Raw genomic sequence first — 21,472 nt, 5'->3', positions numbered from 1 at the left:
GAGCTGGAAAAAAAATGCAGATGAGCACACAATCATAACTTAACAGTGGTCCTAATTCAATCCGATTTTTTTATCGGATTGAATTCGTCCGATTTCATCACAAGTGAGCATGAGCTCTAAGGTTGAAAAACGCAACAAAAAGGCTATGTGTGAACATAGCCCAAGTGGTGGAGGAACATTTTTCATTTTGGAACATAGCCCAAGTGGTGGAGGAACATATTTGTTTTGGGTTATTGTCCTTTACATACAAATCATTACCCTGGAAAGGATGCTCCTTAACATATTTCCCAGGAAAATCCATTTTGGTTTCGTTTTTGGTGTTTCATTGTGCGTAAAACTCTGACAACATTGTTCACAGCAATGACCTGGGAGTCAGAAATGCTTCCAGGGGTCTTCCCCATGATGTTCCTATGTCATTTGAACACTGTTCCCATCGATTTTCAATGTTTTTAGCCCCTAAAATGATCCTCAAGTGGTTTGTGGCAAAAATGCTCGGGTTTCCCATAGACTTACATTGGGCTCGTTGCTCGGGTTGAGCATTGGAGCATTCCAATTTGCTTGACCCGAGCAACAAGCACCCGAGCATTTAGTGCTCGCCCATCATTAGTGCTGAGCTAAGTGGACAGGATTATCTGAGGACCTCGCTCCAGCAACTCCCTGCCATGACCCATGTAGTCACTGAGACCCCTGATCATGTGACCCCTAACTCCTCCCCTCCTGTGAGCTCATCACAGGTCCTGTGGGCACAGAACAGCCGCAGCCATATATGTGGAGTGTGGCTCTGGAGGAGGTAGGTGCTGGAGATTCCCTATTACTGGGGGTGGGGGGCATTAACCCCTTCAGCACTGAGGAGACTCTTTTGGGGTCCCTGTGTGGTGTGAACAGTGACGTAACAGCTGTGGACAGAATGTGGCTTAGCTGGTTCCACATTAGATCCATTCAGATAACTGCAGGATGAGAGGACAGAAGCCATTTTCCTTTATATTTACCCTGAGACATATCTGGTCCCATATATATTTATCTCAGGGTAACTAGGGTATCTGAAGGGCAGCCACCAGTGAGCGGGGACGCCATTGTCGTTCCTTACTTCCTAGCTGTGGAGGTTGGCACCGTATCAGCTTTGTTTAGGTACAGGATAGGGCAAGGTAGTGACAATCAATTATTCAGCAGCTTGTAATTTTCTAGTTTTAACCCCTTAATGACCACTGATACGCTTTTTAATGGTGCTGAGGAATACGTTTATAATGCCCCCCAAGTGTCAGAAAATATCTGGGCTCTCAACCACCTGGGCTAACTGTGACCACGGAGAACATGATTCGGGTCAGGTTTTACCATCCCCAGTGTTGACATCGCTGTTATTCATCGAATAAAGGCGACCGCAAAAAAGAGGTTTGATTTCCCATTTATCTATCTCTCCTCTGATATGATCTAGCACATCAGAGGAGAGAGAAATGGGGTACCCCAAGCCCTCCAGTACCTCCGGTGTCCCTGGACCCATCGGCTCTGTCCCCTGACCCTCGGTGTCTTCTTTCAGGAAGAAAATGGGCACATGCGCAGTGCGCCCGTCGAAATCTTCTGGCCGGTAACAATAGGAGATTTTTCCTATTGGTTTATTTTGATCACTGTGATAGACACTATCACAGTGATCAAAATAAAAAATAGTAAATCAAACTCCCCTTTATCACCCCCTTAGGTAAAAATAATAAAATAAAAAAATGTTTTTTTTTTCATTAGGGTTGTGTTAGGTCTCGAGTTCCCACTTCTGCACAGGGGGAATCTCGGGCCGTCTCCGCTGCGGTCTCCCATTCCTATCCAGCCGCAGTGAAGTCTGCTCAGCAGGGACGTCAGTCCCAGCGTCTTGCTCGGTCTCGCTCTGTACAGAGAGTTACTGCTGCTTCTTCAGCCATTAAAGTCAGTGCTGGTCAGCAGCGAGCGGACTTCTCTGGGACTAAGTCCTTATTTGCGCACACTGAGCATGCCCAGGGCAAGATCTCCCGTTGGAGATCGAGGGTCATGTGCTCAGGCTCTGCAGCGCATTCCATTGGTCCTCTTGGCAGGTCTTGGAAGGGCAAAGTTTCTGTGGCCACTTCCTGTCCTGCAACTATATAAACTGCGCATGACCGCACGGCCATGCGCTAGTGTACAATTATTATGTGTGTGTGTAGATGGATGTATGTCGATGGATGAAAGCTCCTAAGTATCCCTCCCTAGAGTTGTTGATTGCTCGCGGATGATGGTATCTCTCCAGCGCCCGACTGTCCATCTGTATGTTACACACATCACAGCGTCCTATAGCTGTGCCTGCCAGTACGGCGCCGTGCGCTTGCCTTGCGCTTTCCATACCCAAGCCTGGGTGGTTAGTGGCGTCCGTCAGTGTGGCATCGCACGCACTCTTGTGCTCATATATTACTAATAAGGTTCATTACACACCCAGTTGCGGTGTTGTGCCAGCAAGGGTCTAATCGGACTTCAATCCCTTTCGGGGTTAAGTTCGCTGACTACTTGCTCGCGCTCTATGTGCGGTACCGCGGTCCTGTGACTTAACAGGATCGCTTTCTTCACGTTGGGTGAGGTTTAACCCACGTGTTTATACTTTTAAGTACCGCCATATAGTCTGTCATACACTAGCGCCAGGGTCTGGCTAGTGATGACAGACAAACAGCAATCCTTCCGGTATATCCAGCAGCTGGAGGGTAGGTTGGCGGCTCTCGAGAGCGCAACCTCGGCTGTGGATGTTACCGCAGTTGCTGTACAGGCTGCCAGCGTGGCTGCAGCAACTTTGTCCATTGCCACCCCTGTTCCGACATTTTCTCGCCTCCCGCTGCCAGAAAAATTTTCTGGTGATAGCAAATTTTGTAGGGGATTTGTGAGTCAGTGCTCTATTCATCTTGAGCTCCTGGCTGCACGCTTCCCCACAGAGCGGGCTAAGGTGGGATTTATTGTATCTCTATTGTCGGACAGGGCGTTGGAATGGGCTACGCCGCTGTGGGAGCATGGCGATCATGTGGTCCAGAGTGCTCCGCTGTTTTTGAATACTCTGAAACAGGTCTTTTTAGGACCTCAAGTCACCCATGATACTGCGCTCCAACTGCTGGCATTAACTCAGGGTGAGTCCTTGGTCAGTCATTTTGCCGTCCAATTCCGCACTTTAGCATCTGAGCTGGAATGGTCGGATAAAGCTCTTATCCCCATATTTTGGAGGGGCTTGGCTGACCACGTAAAGGACGCTCTGGCCACTAGGGAGATTCCTACCACACTGGAGGAGTTAATAACAGTCTCCACTCGAATTGATCTCCGTTTTAACGAGCGGAGGTTAGAGCGAGCCCAGTGTAGGCAGAGGTTTCGGCTGGCTCCTACTTTCGCCAAACCTCTGGAATCTCCGGTCCTGGTTCCTGAGTCACATGAAGCCAGAGAAGTGTCACAAGCGGGATCTAAGTCCCAGACCGCTTGTGCACTCAGGGTCTGTCATGTTTGCCAGCAGTCAGGACATCTAGCCACCAGATGTCCTCAGCGGTCAAGGAAACGTCAGCGTCTAGTGGTCGTAGGTGGAGGTACACTAGACACGGCGACGTTTGCCTCTAAATTGTCCTTTAAGGGGACAATTACTATAGGCTCATTCTCCCACTCGGTAGAGCTCTGTGTGGATTCTGGGGCGGAGGGCAATTTTATGTCTTCTGCCTTCGCCCAACGTCACGCAATACCCCTGGTTATGCTAGCTCAATCTGTAACGGTACGAGTGGTGAATGGGTCGACACTGCCCTCACAGATAACACACCAGACCATCCCTTTTACTCTGTCCATGTCGCCATCTCATCAGGAGATTATTTCTCTGCTCGTCATTCCAGAGGGAATTGATGAGGTCCTGTTGGGAATACCTTGGTTACGGTACCACTCTCCTCATATCGAGTGGTCCTCAGGCAGAATTCTGGGATGGGGTGAATCTTGTGGGGGTAGGTGTCAGAGGGAGTGCGTTCAGGTTGCTACAACAGAGGTACCCGCAGATCTATCCTCTATCCCCAAGCAATATTGGTCTTATGCAGACGTGTTCTCCAAAAAGGCGGCGGAGACCCTTCCGCCCCATCGCCCCTATGACTGTCCTATTGACCTCTTGCCTGGTGCTGAGCCTCCCCGGGGTAGAGTCTATCCGCTATCTCTCCCGGAGACGGAGGCAATGTCACAGTACATCCAGGAAAATCTGGCAAGAGGGTTCATCAGGAAGTCAGTGTCACCTGCTGGGGCAGGATTCTTCTTCGTGCAGAAGAAGAATGGGGAATTGGGTCCATGAATAGACTACAGGGGTCTTAACGCCATCACCGTTAAGAATAAGTACCCTTTGCCTCTGATATCCGAGCTATTCGATAGGCTTCGGGGAGCAAGGGTATTTACTAAATTAGATCTGCGGGGTGCTTACAATCTGATTCGCATCCGTGAGGGGGACGAATGGAAGACGGCGTTTAACACCAGGGATGGGCACTATGAATATCGGGTGATGCCCTTCGGGCTCTGTAATGCCCCAGCCGTTTTCCAAGACTTTGTGAACGATATCTTCCGGGATATGCTTTCCACCTCGGTCGTAGTCTATCTGGATGATATTCTCATCTACTCTCCAGATATTGACTCCCACCGGAGAGATGTTAGCAAAGTCTTCGACCTCCTACGGGCAAACTCCCTCTATGCCAAGTTGGAGAAGTGTATGTTTGAGCAGGAGTCCTTACCTTTCCTAGGCTACATCATCTCAGCCCAGGGATTGGCTATGGATCCTGCCAAACTGCAGGCTGTGATGGACTGGCAGGAACCCCATTCTCTTAAAGCGGTGCAGCGCTTTATGGGATTCATCAATTATTATCGCCAGTTCATCCCGCACTTCTCAACTTTGGTAGCTCCCTTGGTTGCCCTCACCAAAAAGGGGGCGAATCCCAAATTGTGGTCTGAGGAGGTCTCCAAGGCCTTTATCTCTATAAAGTCACACTTCGCTAGCGCTCCCATTCTACATCGCCCCGATGTTGATAAGCCATTTATCATGGAGGTGGATGCCTCTTCTGTTGGTGCTGGAGCAGTCCTCTTCCAAAAGGATGCTCAAGGTCGGAAGCATCCATGCTTCTTTTTCTCCAAGACCTTCACACCAGCAGAGAGGAATTATTCCATCGGGGACAGGGAGTTGCTAGCCATGAAGTTGGCTTTCTCGGAGTGGAGACATCTCTTGGAGGGAGCACGTTTTCCCTTCCAAGTCTTCACAGACCATAAAAATTTGGTGTACCTGCAGACAGCTCAGCGGTTGAATTCTCGCCAGGCCAGATGGTCCTTGTTCTTCTCCCGGTTTCATTTCACTCTCCATTTCCTTTCTGGGGAGAAGAACATTCGGGCCGACGCTCTCTCTCGCTCCGTTGTGTCATCTGCGGAGGAGGAGCCTCGGCTTATTGTCCCCACCGAGAGCTTGAGAACTGTGGCTCCGGTTTCGCTGGAGTCTGTGCCCCCGGGCAAGACTTTTGTTCCATCCAGTTTGCGACCGGAGGTTCTTTCTTGGGCGCACTCGTCCAGGGTGGGTGGACATTTTGGTACTAAAAGGACATCTGAGTTACTGGCGAGGACATACTGGTGGCCGCATATGGCCCGTGATGTTGCGGAGTATGTTCGGGCGTGTGTCTCTTGCGCCAGGAACAAGACTCCTCGGCAACGGCCAGCTGGTTTGCTTTATCCTCTGCCCGTGGCGGACAGGCCCTGGGAGATGGTCGGGATGGACTTTGTGGTGGGCTTGCCCAAGTCTCGTAACTGCACAATTATCTGGGTGATCACCGACCATTTTTCCAAAATTTGGTGCCTCTTCCACGGTTACCATCTGCACGGGCGTTGGCTGTCTTGTTTATCAAGCATATCTTTCGCCTACACGGTATGCCAGACAAAATTGTTAGTGACCGGGGTCCCCAGTTTGCGTCTCGATTCTGGAGTGAGCTTTGTCGTCTACTCAGTATTGAGTTAAATCTCTCTTCGGCATATCATCCAGAGACGAATGGGTTGGTTGAAAGGGCCAACCAGACCTTGGTCACATATCTGCGACATTTTGTTTCTGCCAGGCAGGATGACTGGGCATCCTTGCTACCGTGGGCAGAGTTTGCACTTAACAATGCCGTAGCCGACTCCACCGGTCAGACTCCATTCCTCTTAAATTACGGCCAGCATCCGCGTGTTCCTGTGCCCATGCCTGTGTCTTCCGCTGACTCCAGGGTGGCAGACTGGGCTGTGGAGGCACGGGACATTTGGGATCGCACGCAGGATGCCATTCGGGCCTCCAAGGAAAGAATGAGGTCCTCCGCCGATGTTCATCGGCGCCCCGCTCCGACCTTTGCCCCTGGCGACTTGGTGTGGCTCTCCGCCCGTAACATCAGGCTGCGAGTTGAGTCCACTAAGTTTGCTCCTCGTTACTTGGGTCCCTTCAAGGTTCTCGAACAGGTTAATCCCGTGGTCTACCGTCTGGCTCTTCCTCCACGCTTAGGTATCACCGACACCTTTCACGTGTCCCTCTTGAAACCCGTATACATGTCCCGGTTTTCCGAGTCATCTGCCGGGACATCGGGTTCGTCTACGGACGATTATGAGGTGAACACTATTTTGGGGTGCAAGGTGGTACGCGGCAAAAAGTTCTATTTGGTGGATTGGAAGGGTTATGGCCCAGAGGACAGGTCATGGGAACCTGCTGAAAACATTCGGGCCCCACAGCTCATTGCTGCCTTCGAGCGTAGCGAGGCCCAAGGAGGGGGGGTAATGTTAGGTCTCGAGTTCCCACTTCTGCACAGGGGGAATCTCGGGCCGTCTCCGCTGCGGTCTCCCATTCCTATCCAGCCGCAGTGGAGTCTGCTCAGCAGGGACGTCGGTCCCAGCGTCTTGCTCGGTCTCGCTCTGTACAGAGAGTTACTGCTGCTTCTTCAGCCATTAAAGTCAGTGGTGGTCAGCAGCGAGCGGACTTCTCTGGGACTAAGTCCTTATTTGCGCACACTGAGAATGCCCAGGGCAAGATCTCCCGTTGGAGATCGAGGGTCATGTGCTCAGGCTCTGCAGCGCATTCCATTGGTCCTCTTGGCAGGTCTTGGAAGGGCAAAGTTTCTGTGGCCACTTCCTGTCCTGCAACTATATAAACTGCGCATGACCGCACGGCCATGCGCTAGTGTACAATTATTATGTGTGTGTGTAGATGGATGTATGTCGATGGATGAAAGCTCCTAAGAATCCCTCCCTAGAGTTGTTGATTGCTCGCGGATGATGGTAGCTCTCTAGCGCCCGACTGTCCATCTGTATGTTACACACATCACAGCGTCCTATAGCTGTGCCTGCCAGTACGGCGCCGTGCGCTTGCCTTGCGCTTTCCATACCCAAGCCTGGGTGGTTAGTGGCGTCCGTCAGTGCGGCATCGCACGCACTCTTGTGCTCATATATTACTAATAAGGTTCATTACACACCCAGTTGCGGTGTTGTGCCAGCAAGGGTCTAATCGGACTTCAATCCCTTTCGGGGTTAAGTTCGCTGACTACTTGCTCGCGCTCTATGTGCGGTACCGCGGTCCTGTGACTTAACAGGATCGCTTTCTTCACGTTGGGTGAGGTTTAACCCACGTGTTTATACTTTTAAGTACCGCCATATAGTCTGTCATTCACTAGCAGCGGGTTTCGCCTGCACGGTGGACCCCGGACTGCGAACGCATCTATATCATCTTACTTGGTGCGTTCCGCCAGTCCTAACAGGTTGGACTAGGGTTAGGGTTGGGGCTAGGGTTAGAGTTGTGTTGGGGTTAGGGTTGTGGTTATGGTTAGGGTTGGGATTAGGGTTAGGGTTGTGTTAGGGTTAGAGTTAGAATTGTGGGGTTTTCACCTTTTTATGCACATCAGATGGTCTCCAGACCCAACATGGCGCCACCATTGATTCCAGTCAATTTTGCATTCAAAAAGACAAAAGGGTGCTCCCACCCTTCTGAGCCCTATCATGCGCCCAAACTGTGGCTTTCCCTCACATACGGGGTATTGGTGTACTCAGGAGAAACTGCATAACAAATTTTGTGGTCCATTTTCTTCTGATACCCTTGTGAAAATAAAAAAAAATTGGTTCCAAATAAATTTTTGTGAAAAAAGTAAAATGTTCATTTTTCCTTCCACATTGCTTTAGTTCCTCTGACCACCAGAAGGGTTAATAAACTTCTTGAATGTGGTTTTGAGAACCTTGAGTGTTGCGGTTTTTAGAATGGTGTGACTTTTGGGTATTTTCTGTTAATTAACCCCTCAAACTCACTTCAAATATGAGGTTGTCCCTAAAAAATGGTTTTGTAAATTTTGTTGGAAAAATGAGAAGTCGCCGGTCAACTTTTAACCCTAATGAAGTCCTAGATAAAAAAAATGATGTTTCCATGATTGTGCTCATGTAAAGTATACATATGGGAAATGTTATTTATTAATTTTTTTCTGTGACATATCTCTCTGATTTAAGGGTACACAAATTCAAAGTTTGAAAATTGCATTGGTACTGAGATGTGGTCTGTGGTCCCCACCTGCAGAACCACTCCTTTTTTGAGTGTGTCTTGATAATTGCCAATTATTTCCATCTGTTGTCTATTCTATTTGCACAACAGCATGTGAAATTGATTTTCAGTGTTGCTTCCTAAGTGGACAGTTTGATTTCACTGAAGTTTGATTTACTTGAAGTTATATTCTGTTTGTGTTCCCTTTATTTTTTTGAGCAGTGTATATATACTGTATATTCAGTTTGTCTGATTTTTATAGGTATATTTTTCAGTTAATTGTAAATTGTTGTTTTATTCAATAGACTTCTGACATGTCTCTGAAGTGCCAAACAATAAATTTTGTATTTATTTTCTGAAAATGAGAAATGTTCAAAATAACAAATGCATTGCTTGTAGACCTGAAATAATGCAAAAAAAAACAACAAGTTCATATTCATTTAGAAACAACAATACTAATGTTTTAACTCAGGAAGAGTTCGGAAATCAATATTTTGTGGAATAACCATGATTTTTAATCACAGCTTTCATGCGTCTTGGTATGCTTTCCACCAGTCTTTCAAACTGCTTTTGGGTGACCTTATGCCTCTCCTGGTACAAAATGTAAGCAGTTCTTCTTTGTTTGATGGCTTGTGACTATCCATCTTCCTCTTGATTACATTCCAGAGGTTTCCAATGGGGTTCAGACATAATGACGTCACTACATCAGACCTGTAGTATCGCCATACTCCATACAGTGCTCAAACTGCACAGAATGGAGCAGTTCACCTCGGGAGTGTGTTTTTTTTCTTTAAATATCAGAAATTATGGGGACAGCATATTAGGTGGAGGTCTGTGGGGGCACTGATACTGAGTGAGTGGCTGGTGTGGGCCATTACACTGAGGGTGGAGCCGTGGTGGACTGTAAGGGCCTCCATACTGGGTCGGGGTCTTCATTTTGTATAGCAGGCTATTGTAACTATAATATAATATATTGTAACTATAATACTGTGTGGGGTGCTGTGGGGGCCATCATACTGTGTGGAATATATGGTGGCCATAATACTGTGTGGCAGCCCTCATACTGAGCTACATGGGCACAAGGGAGAACAATTTCCTGGTGTTGAGTCAGATAGGGATAAGTAAGTGACAAATACAGACCTTTGGTCCATCTGGTTGCACCCTTGAAATGATATGGAATTGTGTCCCAGAATGGAGATGTCAAATAGTAAGTTGTGAAGGAAAGCAAAGATATAATGGCAGCTGAGACAAACAGCAGGGTGAAGTCCTTAGCTCATGCTAAGAGGTCTACTTAAAGGGTGCAGAACAATGTCCTAGGTGGGCAGAAGGTCCTTATCTTAAGGTACCGTCACACTAAGCGACGCTGCAGCGATACCGACAACGATGTCGATCGCTGCAGCGTCGCTGTTTGGTCGCTGGAGAGCTGTCACATAGACAGCTCTCCAGCGACCAACGATCCCGAAGTCCCCTGGTAACCAGGGTAAACATCGGGTTACTAAGCGCAGGGCCGCGCTTAGTAACCCGATGTTTACCCTGGTTACCAGCGTAAACGTAAAAAAAACAAACACTACATACTTACCTTCCGTGTCTGTCCTCCGGCGCTCTGCTTTCCTCTGCACTGTCAGCGCCGGTCAGCCGGAAAGCACAGCGGTGACGTCACCGCTGTGCTTTCCGGCTGGCCGGCGCTCACAGCCAGTGCAGAGAAGCACAGCGCCGGGGACAGACAGCGGAAGGTAAGTATGTAGTGTTTGTTTTTTTTATGTTAACGCTGGTAACCAGGGTAAACATCGGGTTACTAAGCGCGGCCCTGCGCTTAGTAACCCGATGTTTACCCTGGTTACCAGTGAAGACATCGCTGGATCGGCGTCACACACGCCGATTCAGCGATGTCTGCAGGGAGTACAGCGACGAAATAAAGTTCTGGACTTTCTGCAGCGACCAACGATCTCCCAGCAGGGGCCTGATCGTTGGTCGCTGACACACATAACGATTTCCTTAACGATATCGTTGCTACGTCACAAAAAGCAACGATATCATTAACGATATCGTTATCTGTGATGGTACCTTTAGACAAACAGGATTTAAATAAACAATTGTCTGTACTAGAGAGGAAGCTACAGTGTCACCAAACTGGGAAATGAGTTCTCCTGCAGAGAGCTAAAGATGCAGTGTGACAGCAAGGAGTGTGAGGCCCTAATCGAATGGACTTTGAGAGTACTAGTGAGGAGTCCTGCAGATGTGCCTCAGCCAGCGAAGTCCTCACAAATCATCTGCGAGCTGAGAGGAGCTCTGAGGGACTGTAGGGACACATCTCTACCAGTGCGGTCCTCACAGAGTATGATGGGCCTTCCCATAATGGTTTGCTGTTGTAGCTTCTAACAAAAGTTATATGCCACATGTAACTGGAAAGTTCTTGATTCTGCATAATGGAGAAGAAGCATTCATAAAGTGTTGTGCCTGCTGATGTGCCATATTTTTTGCACTATAAGAGGCACTGGACCATAAGACGCACCTAGCTTTTAGAGGAGGAAATTAGAAAAAAAATCTGAAGCAAAAAATGTGGTCAATTCTGTACTTAATATCCCCTATCCTGGTAAATATGGTCCCTTCATCCCCATCCTGATACACATGGCTCCCTCATCCGTATCCTGGTATGCATGGCCCCCTTATCCCTATCCTGATATGCATGACCCTCAACCCTAGCCTGGTATGCATGGCCCCATCATCCCTAACCTGGTAGGAATGGCCCCCTCATCCCCATCCAGGTATGCATGGCCCCCTTATCCTTATACACATGGTCCTCCTCAACCTTATCCTGGCAGGAATGATCTCCCTCATCCCTATACTGGGATACGGGGTCTCCATCTCATCCAAGTATGCATGGCTCCATCCCTATCCTGGTATGCAATGCCCCATCCTTAACCTGGTATGATTGGCCCCATCCTAGTCCTGGTATGCATGGTCCCATCCTTGTTCTGGTATGATTGGCCCCATCTCGGTCTTGGTATGCATGGTCCCATCCTTATCTTCCTATGATTGGCCCCATCCCGATCCTGGTATGCATGGTCCTATCCTTATCCTGGTATGATTGGCCTCATCCCAGTCATGGTATACATGTCCCCATCCTTATCCTGCATGATTGGCCCTATCCCAGTCCTGGTATGATTTGCCACATCCTGGTCCTGGTATGCATGGTCCTATCAGGAAAGATTAAAAAAAAATTACAGTTACCTTCCTCCGCTTCCTGGCAGCACCTTGTTCTGATGCCAGCAGCTTCTTAATGCTTGTAAGCAGCACATGGCAGGGACATCATGCGCTGCTCACAAGCAGAGCACAGCTGCCGGAATACTCACCGTGATTGTTCATCGCAGAGAGCTGTGAGTATTCATTGCTCTTCAGCAGCATGCAGTGTCAGCCATCGGCTTCCTGCTGCTGCTGGTGGTCAGATGTGCCGATACTTAAGAGAAATGAATATTCAGAATATTCATTTCTCTTAAGTATCGGCACATTTTATATATAAAAGATAACTTATTGGATGCTGCCTCTAGCCCGGCCTAATAAACCTTCTTACATTGCAGGCCCAGACACCATTATTAGGCATGTAAGTATCGTAGTAACTAGGCCGCCCCATACTATCGAGTACTTGGGGGCGGAGGGGCATTCAGCTGAACTCTGTCACACCTTCTTAGATGCCATGTTGGCTTTTCACAGCAGCAAGTGTTTAAACTGCCAGGGTTTTTGTTGCAGCCGCTCCTGTGCCATCCCTGAGGTGTACATCTATGTTCTGGTGCCCAAAAGAGTTCTTTTTTTTTTCAAACAAATGTTTATTGTGTTAAAAATTTAATAAAGTTTGTCTTCTGCTTTTTGTATTTTTTTTCTTTTTACGAGAATTGTTGGAGCCAATTTTCTTGTGAAACATTTTAATATCTGCTTTTTCTGGTGTTTTTCTTGTAATATAGGAAAGTCTAAGGCCAGAAATAAACCCCATAAATCACTGTACATGGAGACTTTGGGATCAGATAATTTCTGTCCGCGGTGTTTGTGGAAACAAAAATCATTTATAAAAGCCTCAAACTTCTGTGTGTGAATCAGACCTGAGATCTAACGTGATAGAAGATTACAGTGCGGGGAAGACGGGAAACCTTCATATAGACGGCCGGTGGTGATGGAGTCAGTGACGGACTCTGGACAAATGTTTCTAGAGCCGTAGTAGAAGATGAAGATGTCGTCCTCATCATGAAGTAGTTATTTCTCCTGTCCCGTGTAATGAATATCTTCTGCAGTATTGCTAATGCCGATTCCAGTGTCGGTAAATGTGACGAGAATTAGCGCTATGGAAGATGAGTCTATGAGAAACGTATTCAGCTGCCGACTCCGAGGAAGAAACTGCTTGTTGTCTGTGGCCTAAAATATATAGGTTTTATTAGTAATTAAATGGGGTAGAAACCGCGCTTGAGGAAAAGCACAACAACAGTAACGGGGTAATCCGAAAAACTGCTCCAAACAGAAGAACAATATAACAATATTACTCCCCCAGGAAGAACAGCGATGCAATCACCTAACGGTCTGCCCACATAGTAACCTTGCAATCATATAACCAAGGAAGGCACTGAGGCTGATAGCTTACCTAGGTTTGTGAAGTGCTGCAGCGTGCTGATTGCTGGCTGCAGGTACCGGGATTGTGGTCCTGTCTGTGTCCAGCGGTAAGGCACTACGAGCAACGCTTTCCTGGAGGTTTGTGGATATGATCATCCGGGTTTGCGGCACTGGCTGTGCCGGAGGGTGGAACGCACTGTGGGACCAGGGGCGCTCCAGCAAGTAGCGCTTCGTGGAGTCCACGAGGAATGGAAAAAAAGATGGCTGGTAGGCTCTTCCTTCTAGTGACGTCACTATCAGTATGGAACGCCGACGATCATATCCACAAACCTCCAGGAAAGTGTTGCGTGTAGTGCCTTACAGCTGGACACAGACAGGATCACAATCCCGGTACCTGCAGCCAGCAATCAGCACGCCGCAGCACTTCACAAACCTAGGTAAGCTGTCAGCCTCAGTGCCTTCCTTGGTTATATGATTGCAAGGTTACCATGTGGGCAGACAGTTAGGTGATTGCATCGCTGTTCTTCCTGGGGTGTAATATTGTTATATTGTTATTCTGTTTGGAGCAGTTTTTCGGATTACCCCATTACTGTTGTTGTGCTTTTCCTCAAGCGCGGTTTCTACCCCATTTAATATCATATATTACGCATACGGGTGGGCACTACCCGGTTTGATTCTAGCAGCTGAGGAGCATTGTGTTTAGGGTGAGCGCCAGTGTTTTTTATCTAGGTTTTATTAGCAGATGTAAAGAAGAAAACTAAATACTGCAAAATAATAAATCTCCTAATATGTTTCCCCTTATTATATCCAGTAATTGTATTATTACACATTATGTTTATGATGTTACATCGGCTCATCTTCTCATTCAGGTCTCTACAATATTGGATTCTCTCAGAGAAGATCTTCTGTATAAGAGAATTTTCCTGATTTACCCATCAAGATGGATATGGACAGAAACAAGATGGCGGAGAGGATATTACACCTCACCCTAGAGATCCTCTTCCGGCTTACTGGAGAGGTGAGAGATTCTTAAGATGTCACCTTACATTATTCTTATCTATGTGAATAACAGAAGGACAGAACTGGAGAGGTGAGGACTCTGGAAATGTCTGTAGTGAGATTTATTAATGTGTCTCTCCATAACCAGGATTACACAGTAGTGAAGAAGACCTCTAGTGAGCGCAGTCAGGATCCTGTGTCTGAGGGATGGGGAAGAACCCTGAGCCCAATCACGGGGCCTCCACCTCACCCCCTGATACATGAGGACATCAGTGACCAGAAGATCCTAGAACTCATCTACATGATGATTGAGCTGCTGACTGGAGAGGTGCTGGGAATGCTGGGACATTATACAATAACACTATGGAGGGAGCGGGGGATGACGGTATCATTGTATGTGTCAGGTTCCTATAAGGTGTCAGGATGTCGCTGTCTATTTCTCTATGGAGGAGTGGGAGTATTTAGAAGGACATAAAGATCTGTACCAGGACGTCATGATGGAGGTTCCCCAGCCCCTCACATCACCAGGTAATAGACAGGGCTAAATACACACGGCCTATAATTATCTGTATGTAAAGAATGAATTCAGTCCCTGTATGTTTTTCCTCCAGATCTATTCAGTAAGAGGACAAAACCAGAGAGATGTCCCCATCCTCTTCTTCTTCCACAGGACTGTAAACAAGAAGATCCCAATGTTCCTCAGGATCATCAGGTAGATGGAGAGAAGGTGTCATGTGATCTCCCCTATGATGTGTAGACAGCTGTGAAGGTCTTGTGCTCAGTCTTTTTTTTTTTATCCGCCAGCATTATATGTTTTACACTTGTGTAATGAGAATGGTGGAGATGGCAGGATTAGAGCTGATCATAGATGTGACTTCTCCATCTGTCTGTGACTTTTACAATATTTGTTTCAGGGTGAAGATGTGACCCATATTAATACTACAGAGACATATGTGAGGGGTGATGAGTGGTGTAAAGAGGAGATTCCTACAGATGATTACCCAGGTGAGTATTAACCACTAAATACAAGAAGTCATAGATTCCTCTCAGTCACCGGCTGTGGCTGCTTTATCGGTGGTGTAGCCAAGCTATATCAAAATCATGTGATCATCATTTTTGCCTCTTGAGCACAATATTCTCCTCCACCCAAAACTGTTCAAATGACTTTGGTCATTGAAAGCCCTTTTCAATAGAACGTACAAGCTGGAGGATCCACCTACCCCCTGGGATTAGAAGATGCTGACCGTTACCTGCCCAGATCTGTAAACTACAAAGTAAAATGACAGTGTACTTAGAATGGGTGGACAAGTTAGAAAATCACTTGAAAAAAATTATTTTCATGTTCCTGTAAGAGAAAGCAGAGGGTAATGATCCTGTTGGCTTCCTAGAATCCTGATATCTTATTGAATGAATCTACCTTCTCTCCTTTCTGTGCTGCTGAATGTGCTCATATGGTCCCTACAAGACCAGGTCCACTTTTTCTGACCAAACTTCACTTTTTTGGTCCATAACACAAAATGTGCAGTGAGCGCTAAGTGTGAATTTCTGTACAATAACAACAAATCCTGGTTTTATGGATTCACTCCACATCATGAATTTCATTATGTTTTCAATCCTAAGGAATTCAGATAACTGCACAATCTCTCCTGAAATGGAGAGCACTAATACTTTCTCTACTCTGCTCAGTACTCATACTGTCTCCAATGGACCACTAAAAATGAGTTCAACTCCTGTTTTGTATGGGAGTTCTCCCCTCATACATACGTTCTTGTTGGAGATCTAACTTGTATTTTTCTTCTTCTTTTTTTCACAGGTTCATTCTGTATGATAGTTTGATTTTAGTGGGATCGGCCTGCCTCAATTATGTGTGTTTGTAACTCCCTGATAGTCTTTAATAAAAGTTCTCCATAACTTCTTCCAAATGCACAAGATCTAAATTTAAGACACATCATCTCTGCAGTATTATATAAAAAGTTCTCTTTTTAATGTCTAATATTTCTTCAAGAAACTCATCCAATAGAAAATATTGGCCCTTACAATAATTGATATTGCCAAGAGCTACCGAACCCCATACTGTAATTACCCCAGAGAGGTTTCACCACTAGTTACTCATTTACTACTGATGAAGACTGTTGAGTTTGATCATTTCAGTAGATGTGTTATTATCTTTAGTTCACAGTTTTTGACTACAGTAGTTAATGCCCCAAATTCTCTAGTTTAAGCACTTCCCACAGCCAGTTTTGTGTTCCTAATCAGACCCCAATTTTAAATCTGATGTGTGTCTCTTTATGTGGTGATAACTTTGGAGTTCTTCACAAAGAATAATAGAAAACAGATGGACCTTACAAATAATTTTCCAACTTCTCTTGAATCCGACAATACCCTACATAAGGTTATACACTACTGCCTAGGGCACATGACAGGTTAAGAAGGGAGGGAGTGCCATTTTGCTATTTGAATGCAGATCTTTCTGGATAAGTTTGCAGACACAATGTATTGGGAGCACTGTTAATGGTCACCTGAAAGCTCAAAATATGGCCACCATTATCAGGCTCTACTTAGATTTGCAGATTCCATCCCAGGGAGTACCTTGCTCATCACCCTTTAACCTCTCTACAGGATCTGGACTTACACAGAGACCCCTAGGCTTTTGCTACGGTGTAACCTGTTGTAATGTGGCATGAGATGGCAAGAATAATATTCAGATAGCTGGGTCAGAACAATGAGGACAGAGAAAATACAAAATCAAAAGATGCAAAAGTATTCAGTTAGCTGGCCAGGGTCACAACAGGAAACAAATATGCCAGCCGGGAGCTGAGCATAGAGGATTGAATCAGAGGAGAACAAGGCTGTATCTGGCAGTTTCTGGCAATATGCTTCAGATGGGTGTGGTGCTTTCCTATTGACTGAAGCAGGGAGCAGATTACTTCAGCTGTACAGCACTTACACACATACTGCCATACTGGATGATACTACTGGTCCCAGGCACCCTAATCTTATTGGCTGGACACACCCTGTGCCTCCGAGGGCTTCTGGTTCCCATGTGTCCTCCATTACCAGCACCGCCTGCTGAATGAATAAGGCGGCTCCTGGTGACAGAAGCAGATGTTGCAGGAGCAAATCCCAGAAGAGATGGGGCACTATTTCCAGAAGCACTAATATGACAAAAGGGCAGAAAACCAGAGCAGTAGAAATCCAACGTGACTCCATTTTGGAAACTAGAACCCTGAATGAATTTGTCTTTAGAAGTAGGGAATATTTTTACTCCACACTTTCCGGGAATTAGCATGCAGTGGATGTTGGAGAGTGAAAATTGCACATTTGCTATTTTATTACCCAACACATAGTGCTCTGATTGTGCTCCAGGAGTCACACACCTTGAGTTAAGTAGGTTCTTCTCACTATAGTTATGCTAAACACATGGATGCTAAATGTGGTTTGGGTGCACTGCAAAGCTCAAAAGCAAGGGGAAGATTTGACTTTGGGAGAGCAGATATTGCTGAATTGGTTTATGGAAGTCATGTTGCTTTTCAGGACCCTTTGAGCCACTGATAATGTGGAAACCTCTGTTTTTTCATTTAGAGATGATGGACCTGAGTGGGGACTTGTATTTGTGAGATGAGTTGACGTTTTTATTGCTGTTACTTTCACCTACAGTACATAACATTGTTTGGTAGCTTTTTATTCCATAATTAGAAGTCAGAATGCTACCTGTTGAACACCATGCTCTACTGGTTCATCCTATGAGGTTTTCTATTAGTCTGTGAACTTTCATTGCCTTGGTGAATAATTCAATATTTTTACATATCTTGTCATTCTTATGTACAGCTTAAGTAAAAATGTTCAAAAATATAAAATTCAAGGATTCTTTATTAAAAAAAATAACAATTGGTTTAATTCTTGGCAGATAATTGTACCAGGAGATCAGAAGGAGAACTGACATCTTCAATTTTTAAATCAGATGATCTTGAGATCCTACAGTATACAATTGGAGTGAATTCCATTACTCCAGATATACCATCATCCCTTCACAGCAAAGATCTGTTATCTGATTCTTTAAAACAGGTCCTGTCTTCTGATTCATTACCGACTACTAAGGAATATCATAGTCGCAAAATAGACATTAAAAAACAATCTGCTCCTAAAGGAAAGAATTCATTTTCACATTCAGAATATGGAAGTAGTTTTCCCCTTGAAAAGTCTTTTCTTAAACATCAAAAAATGAACACAGTAGAGAATAGAATTTCTTGTTCCAAGTGTGGGAGATGTTTTAACCGTAAATCACATCTTGTTAGACACCAGCGAACCCACACAGGGGAAAAGCCATATTCATGTTTAGAATGTGGGAAATGTTTTAATCAGAAATCAGACTTGGTTACGCACCAGAGAATTCACACAGGGGAGAAGCCATTTTCATGTTCAGAATGCTGGAAATGCTTTAACCAGAAATCAAATCTTGTTAAGCACCTGAGATCCCACACAGGGGAGAAACCTTTTTCATGTGCAGAAGAATGTGGGGAATGTTTTAGCCGGAAAGATCAGCTTGTTAGACACCAGAGAAGTCACACAGGGGAGAAACCTTTTTCATGTTCAGAATGTGGGAAATGTTTTTTATGGAAATCAGTTTTTGTTAAACACCAGAGAACTCACACAGGGGAGAAGCCGTTTTCATGTTCAGAATGTGGAAAATGTTTTACAGATAAATCAACTCTTGTTAAACATCAGAGAATTCACACAGGGGAGAAGTCTTTTTCATGTGCAGAATGTGGAAAATGCTTTAGCCGCAAAGAGCAACTTAATAGCCACCAGAGAATCCACACAGGGGAGAAGCCTTTTTCATGTTCAGAATGTGGGAAATGTTTTTTATGGAAACCAATTCTTGTTCAACACCAGAGAACTCACACAGGGGAGAAACCATTTTCATGTTCAGAATGTGGGAAATGTTTTCTAGATAAATCAACTCTTGTTAAACATCAGAGACTTCACACAGGGGAGAAGCCTTTTTCATGTTCAGAATGTGGAAAATATTTTCGAATTAAATCAACTCTTGTTAAACATCAGAGAATTCACACAGGGGAGAAGCCTTTTTCATGTTCTTAATGTGGAAAATGTTTTACTTGGAAATCAACTTTTAATTAACATCAGAAAAGTCATACACGTGAGAAGCCTTTTTCATGTTCGGAATGTTGGAAAATTTTTACTGAAAATCTTCTTAAAGGGGTTATCTACCACTAGGACATCCCTTTGTCATTCTTCATGTTTGGACCCATTAAAATAAAGACACTCATGCTCACCTCCCATGCTGTCACCGTTCCAGCGATGTCGGGACATGCGTTCAAAGAACTCACATAAGGTTGTTACATCACACTAGCCCTGTGCATAATTAGTGTAATTTACTGTCACTATACCTGGACTGTAGGGGCATTACACTGTATAGAGTTCTGTGGGGGACATTATACTGGGAGTTGTGGGGTACATTATACTTGGGTCTGTGGCGACATACTGTATAAGGGCCTGGGGGATGATACTGGAGGCTGTGGGGATATCAAACTGTTTAGGGGCTGAGGGGGGCATTATACTGCTGTCTGTGGTAAGAGCACACTGTTTTGATGGCTGCAGGAGAAATTATACTGGTGGCTGTGGGGACATCATACTGTACAGGAGTCTGAGGTGGCAAAACTGCATAGAGTGATGTGAGGGACATTATAGTGGGGTCTGTGGTGACCATCCAGTATTTGGGGCTGTTAGGCACCCTAGGTTGACACTCGAGAAGGAAATCTGCACAGTAAATCTCTAAGGGTACTTTCACATTACGTAGGTGTTGTCCGTCTAATGTATACGTTAATCATATCTGTCAAACGGAGTATGACATTTTTCTATATTGGTCTTATTTTTCAAGTAAAAAAGTATACGTTAAATGTAACCTAATACGTTTGGCCCCTTTTGTTAATAGGACAATAAAGTGTTTTTTTATTTTGAAACTGGTGTCTCTGGCTATTTTCCTGCCAGAGTAGGGTAGACATTCTTGAACAACTGGAAAGGCTGTGAGCCGCAACATGATTGTATCTCTGCTTGTGAAATATCACTTAAAGCAATTGCGTCGGAGGCAGATCAGACATCATGGAAGAAGCCAAACTTGGGTGCATTCAGTGAACTCTATGCGCCAAAGATATGGTGTTTTCCACACCCTTTATTACCAATTGTGATTTTTTTTTCCTGGAGAAATTTGTAAATTATCTTCAAATGTCCATTGAAACCTTTGATGCTCTGTTATCCAATATACATCAATAAATGCAGCGTCAGGACACAACGGTTCGTAAAAGCATTAATCCAGAACGATTAGAAGTGACACTGTGGTAAATAATTTAATTTTTTTTTTTTATTGTAAATATTTTTTTGAAATTTCCATCACATGCACAATTTACTATAAATCTGTCACTTGAATGAAGTTGATTAAATTAAATTTACATCCATTTACTGTCATTTTGTTAGTCATTTTTTGTGGCATAATTCCTTTCATATTTGTCATAGACACCTGGCTACTGGATAAAACTTCACTTCACTACATTATCAATTTCACTTAGGAATTCCAACTATTTTAACTATTTATCAATTGGTACAAGGTCATTTGGGAGAAGTTGCAGCCACTCGTTTACTACAACCAACTCCTGCTCAGTGGCTTAGTATTGCTGAAAGATTCAACCAAGTGGCATCGGTGCTTTGGACAGGAAATGTATCCGCATTCAGAATCCTGTCAATGGTGGATCTCTGTATTATAATTATAACTTTTTTTCAATAGTTCTCATGGCTATTGCGGATTCCAGATACCGTTTTGCGCTGTTGATATTAGTGATTATGGGCGTACCAATGATTCTAGAGTTTTTTTAAATTGTAATTTTTAATGAAATTTTTCAAATTTTACAGGAAAAGAAAAAATAATTTGGCATTTTAGATTTTTCACTAACATTCAATCATTAACAACCAATATTATACTATAGTAATAGTTAAACATTTTCAAGTAGATAAAGCGTAAAATTTTACAAACACATAGACTCAGACAAAAGGAAATTGGAGGAAATGATGTGGAATGTTATGACTACAGATAAGCGAATATGTTTGGAAAACGATCTCCAAACATAAATTCGGCACGAATATGTTACATTCGGATTCGTGATCAGTAACAATAGCATTTTTCTTATAATCGGAAAAAGTGGTAACATTCGGTAAAAGGAGAAAAGCCGGCAATTCATGTGCCATGTTCAGTAAAATCACAGCATGACAGGTTAGAATAGATATATACACACAGAATATGTCAGTGACACACACATATACATATCATATATTTTATATACTGTATATATACAGTACAGACCAAAA

At 44.8% G+C, this 21,472-nt stretch overlaps 1 protein-coding gene across 1 annotated transcript; it reads left to right on the top strand.

The window, feature by feature from the left end:
- The first annotated feature begins 730 nt into the window (after window positions 1-730).
- LOC138663587 (oocyte zinc finger protein XlCOF22-like) lies at window positions 731-20,018 on the top strand. Its single transcript, XM_069749845.1, has 7 exons — window positions 731-790; window positions 13,966-14,114; window positions 14,244-14,423; window positions 14,500-14,623; window positions 14,707-14,807; window positions 15,010-15,100; window positions 18,003-20,018. The coding sequence occupies exons 2-7, from the start codon at window positions 14,037-14,039 to the stop codon at window positions 19,193-19,195; spliced, it is 1,767 nt and encodes a 588-aa protein (XP_069605946.1). The 5' UTR covers window positions 731-790; window positions 13,966-14,036; the 3' UTR covers window positions 19,196-20,018.
- The last annotated feature ends 1,454 nt before the right edge of the window (window positions 20,019-21,472 follow it).

Source organism: Ranitomeya imitator, chromosome 2, assembly GCF_032444005.1.
Source record: "Ranitomeya imitator isolate aRanImi1 chromosome 2, aRanImi1.pri, whole genome shotgun sequence".
Classification (NCBI taxonomy): Eukaryota; Metazoa; Chordata; class Amphibia; order Anura; family Dendrobatidae; genus Ranitomeya; species Ranitomeya imitator.
Note: the sequence above shows the minus strand (reverse complement) of the source record. Positions and strands in the feature narration are given on the sequence as shown.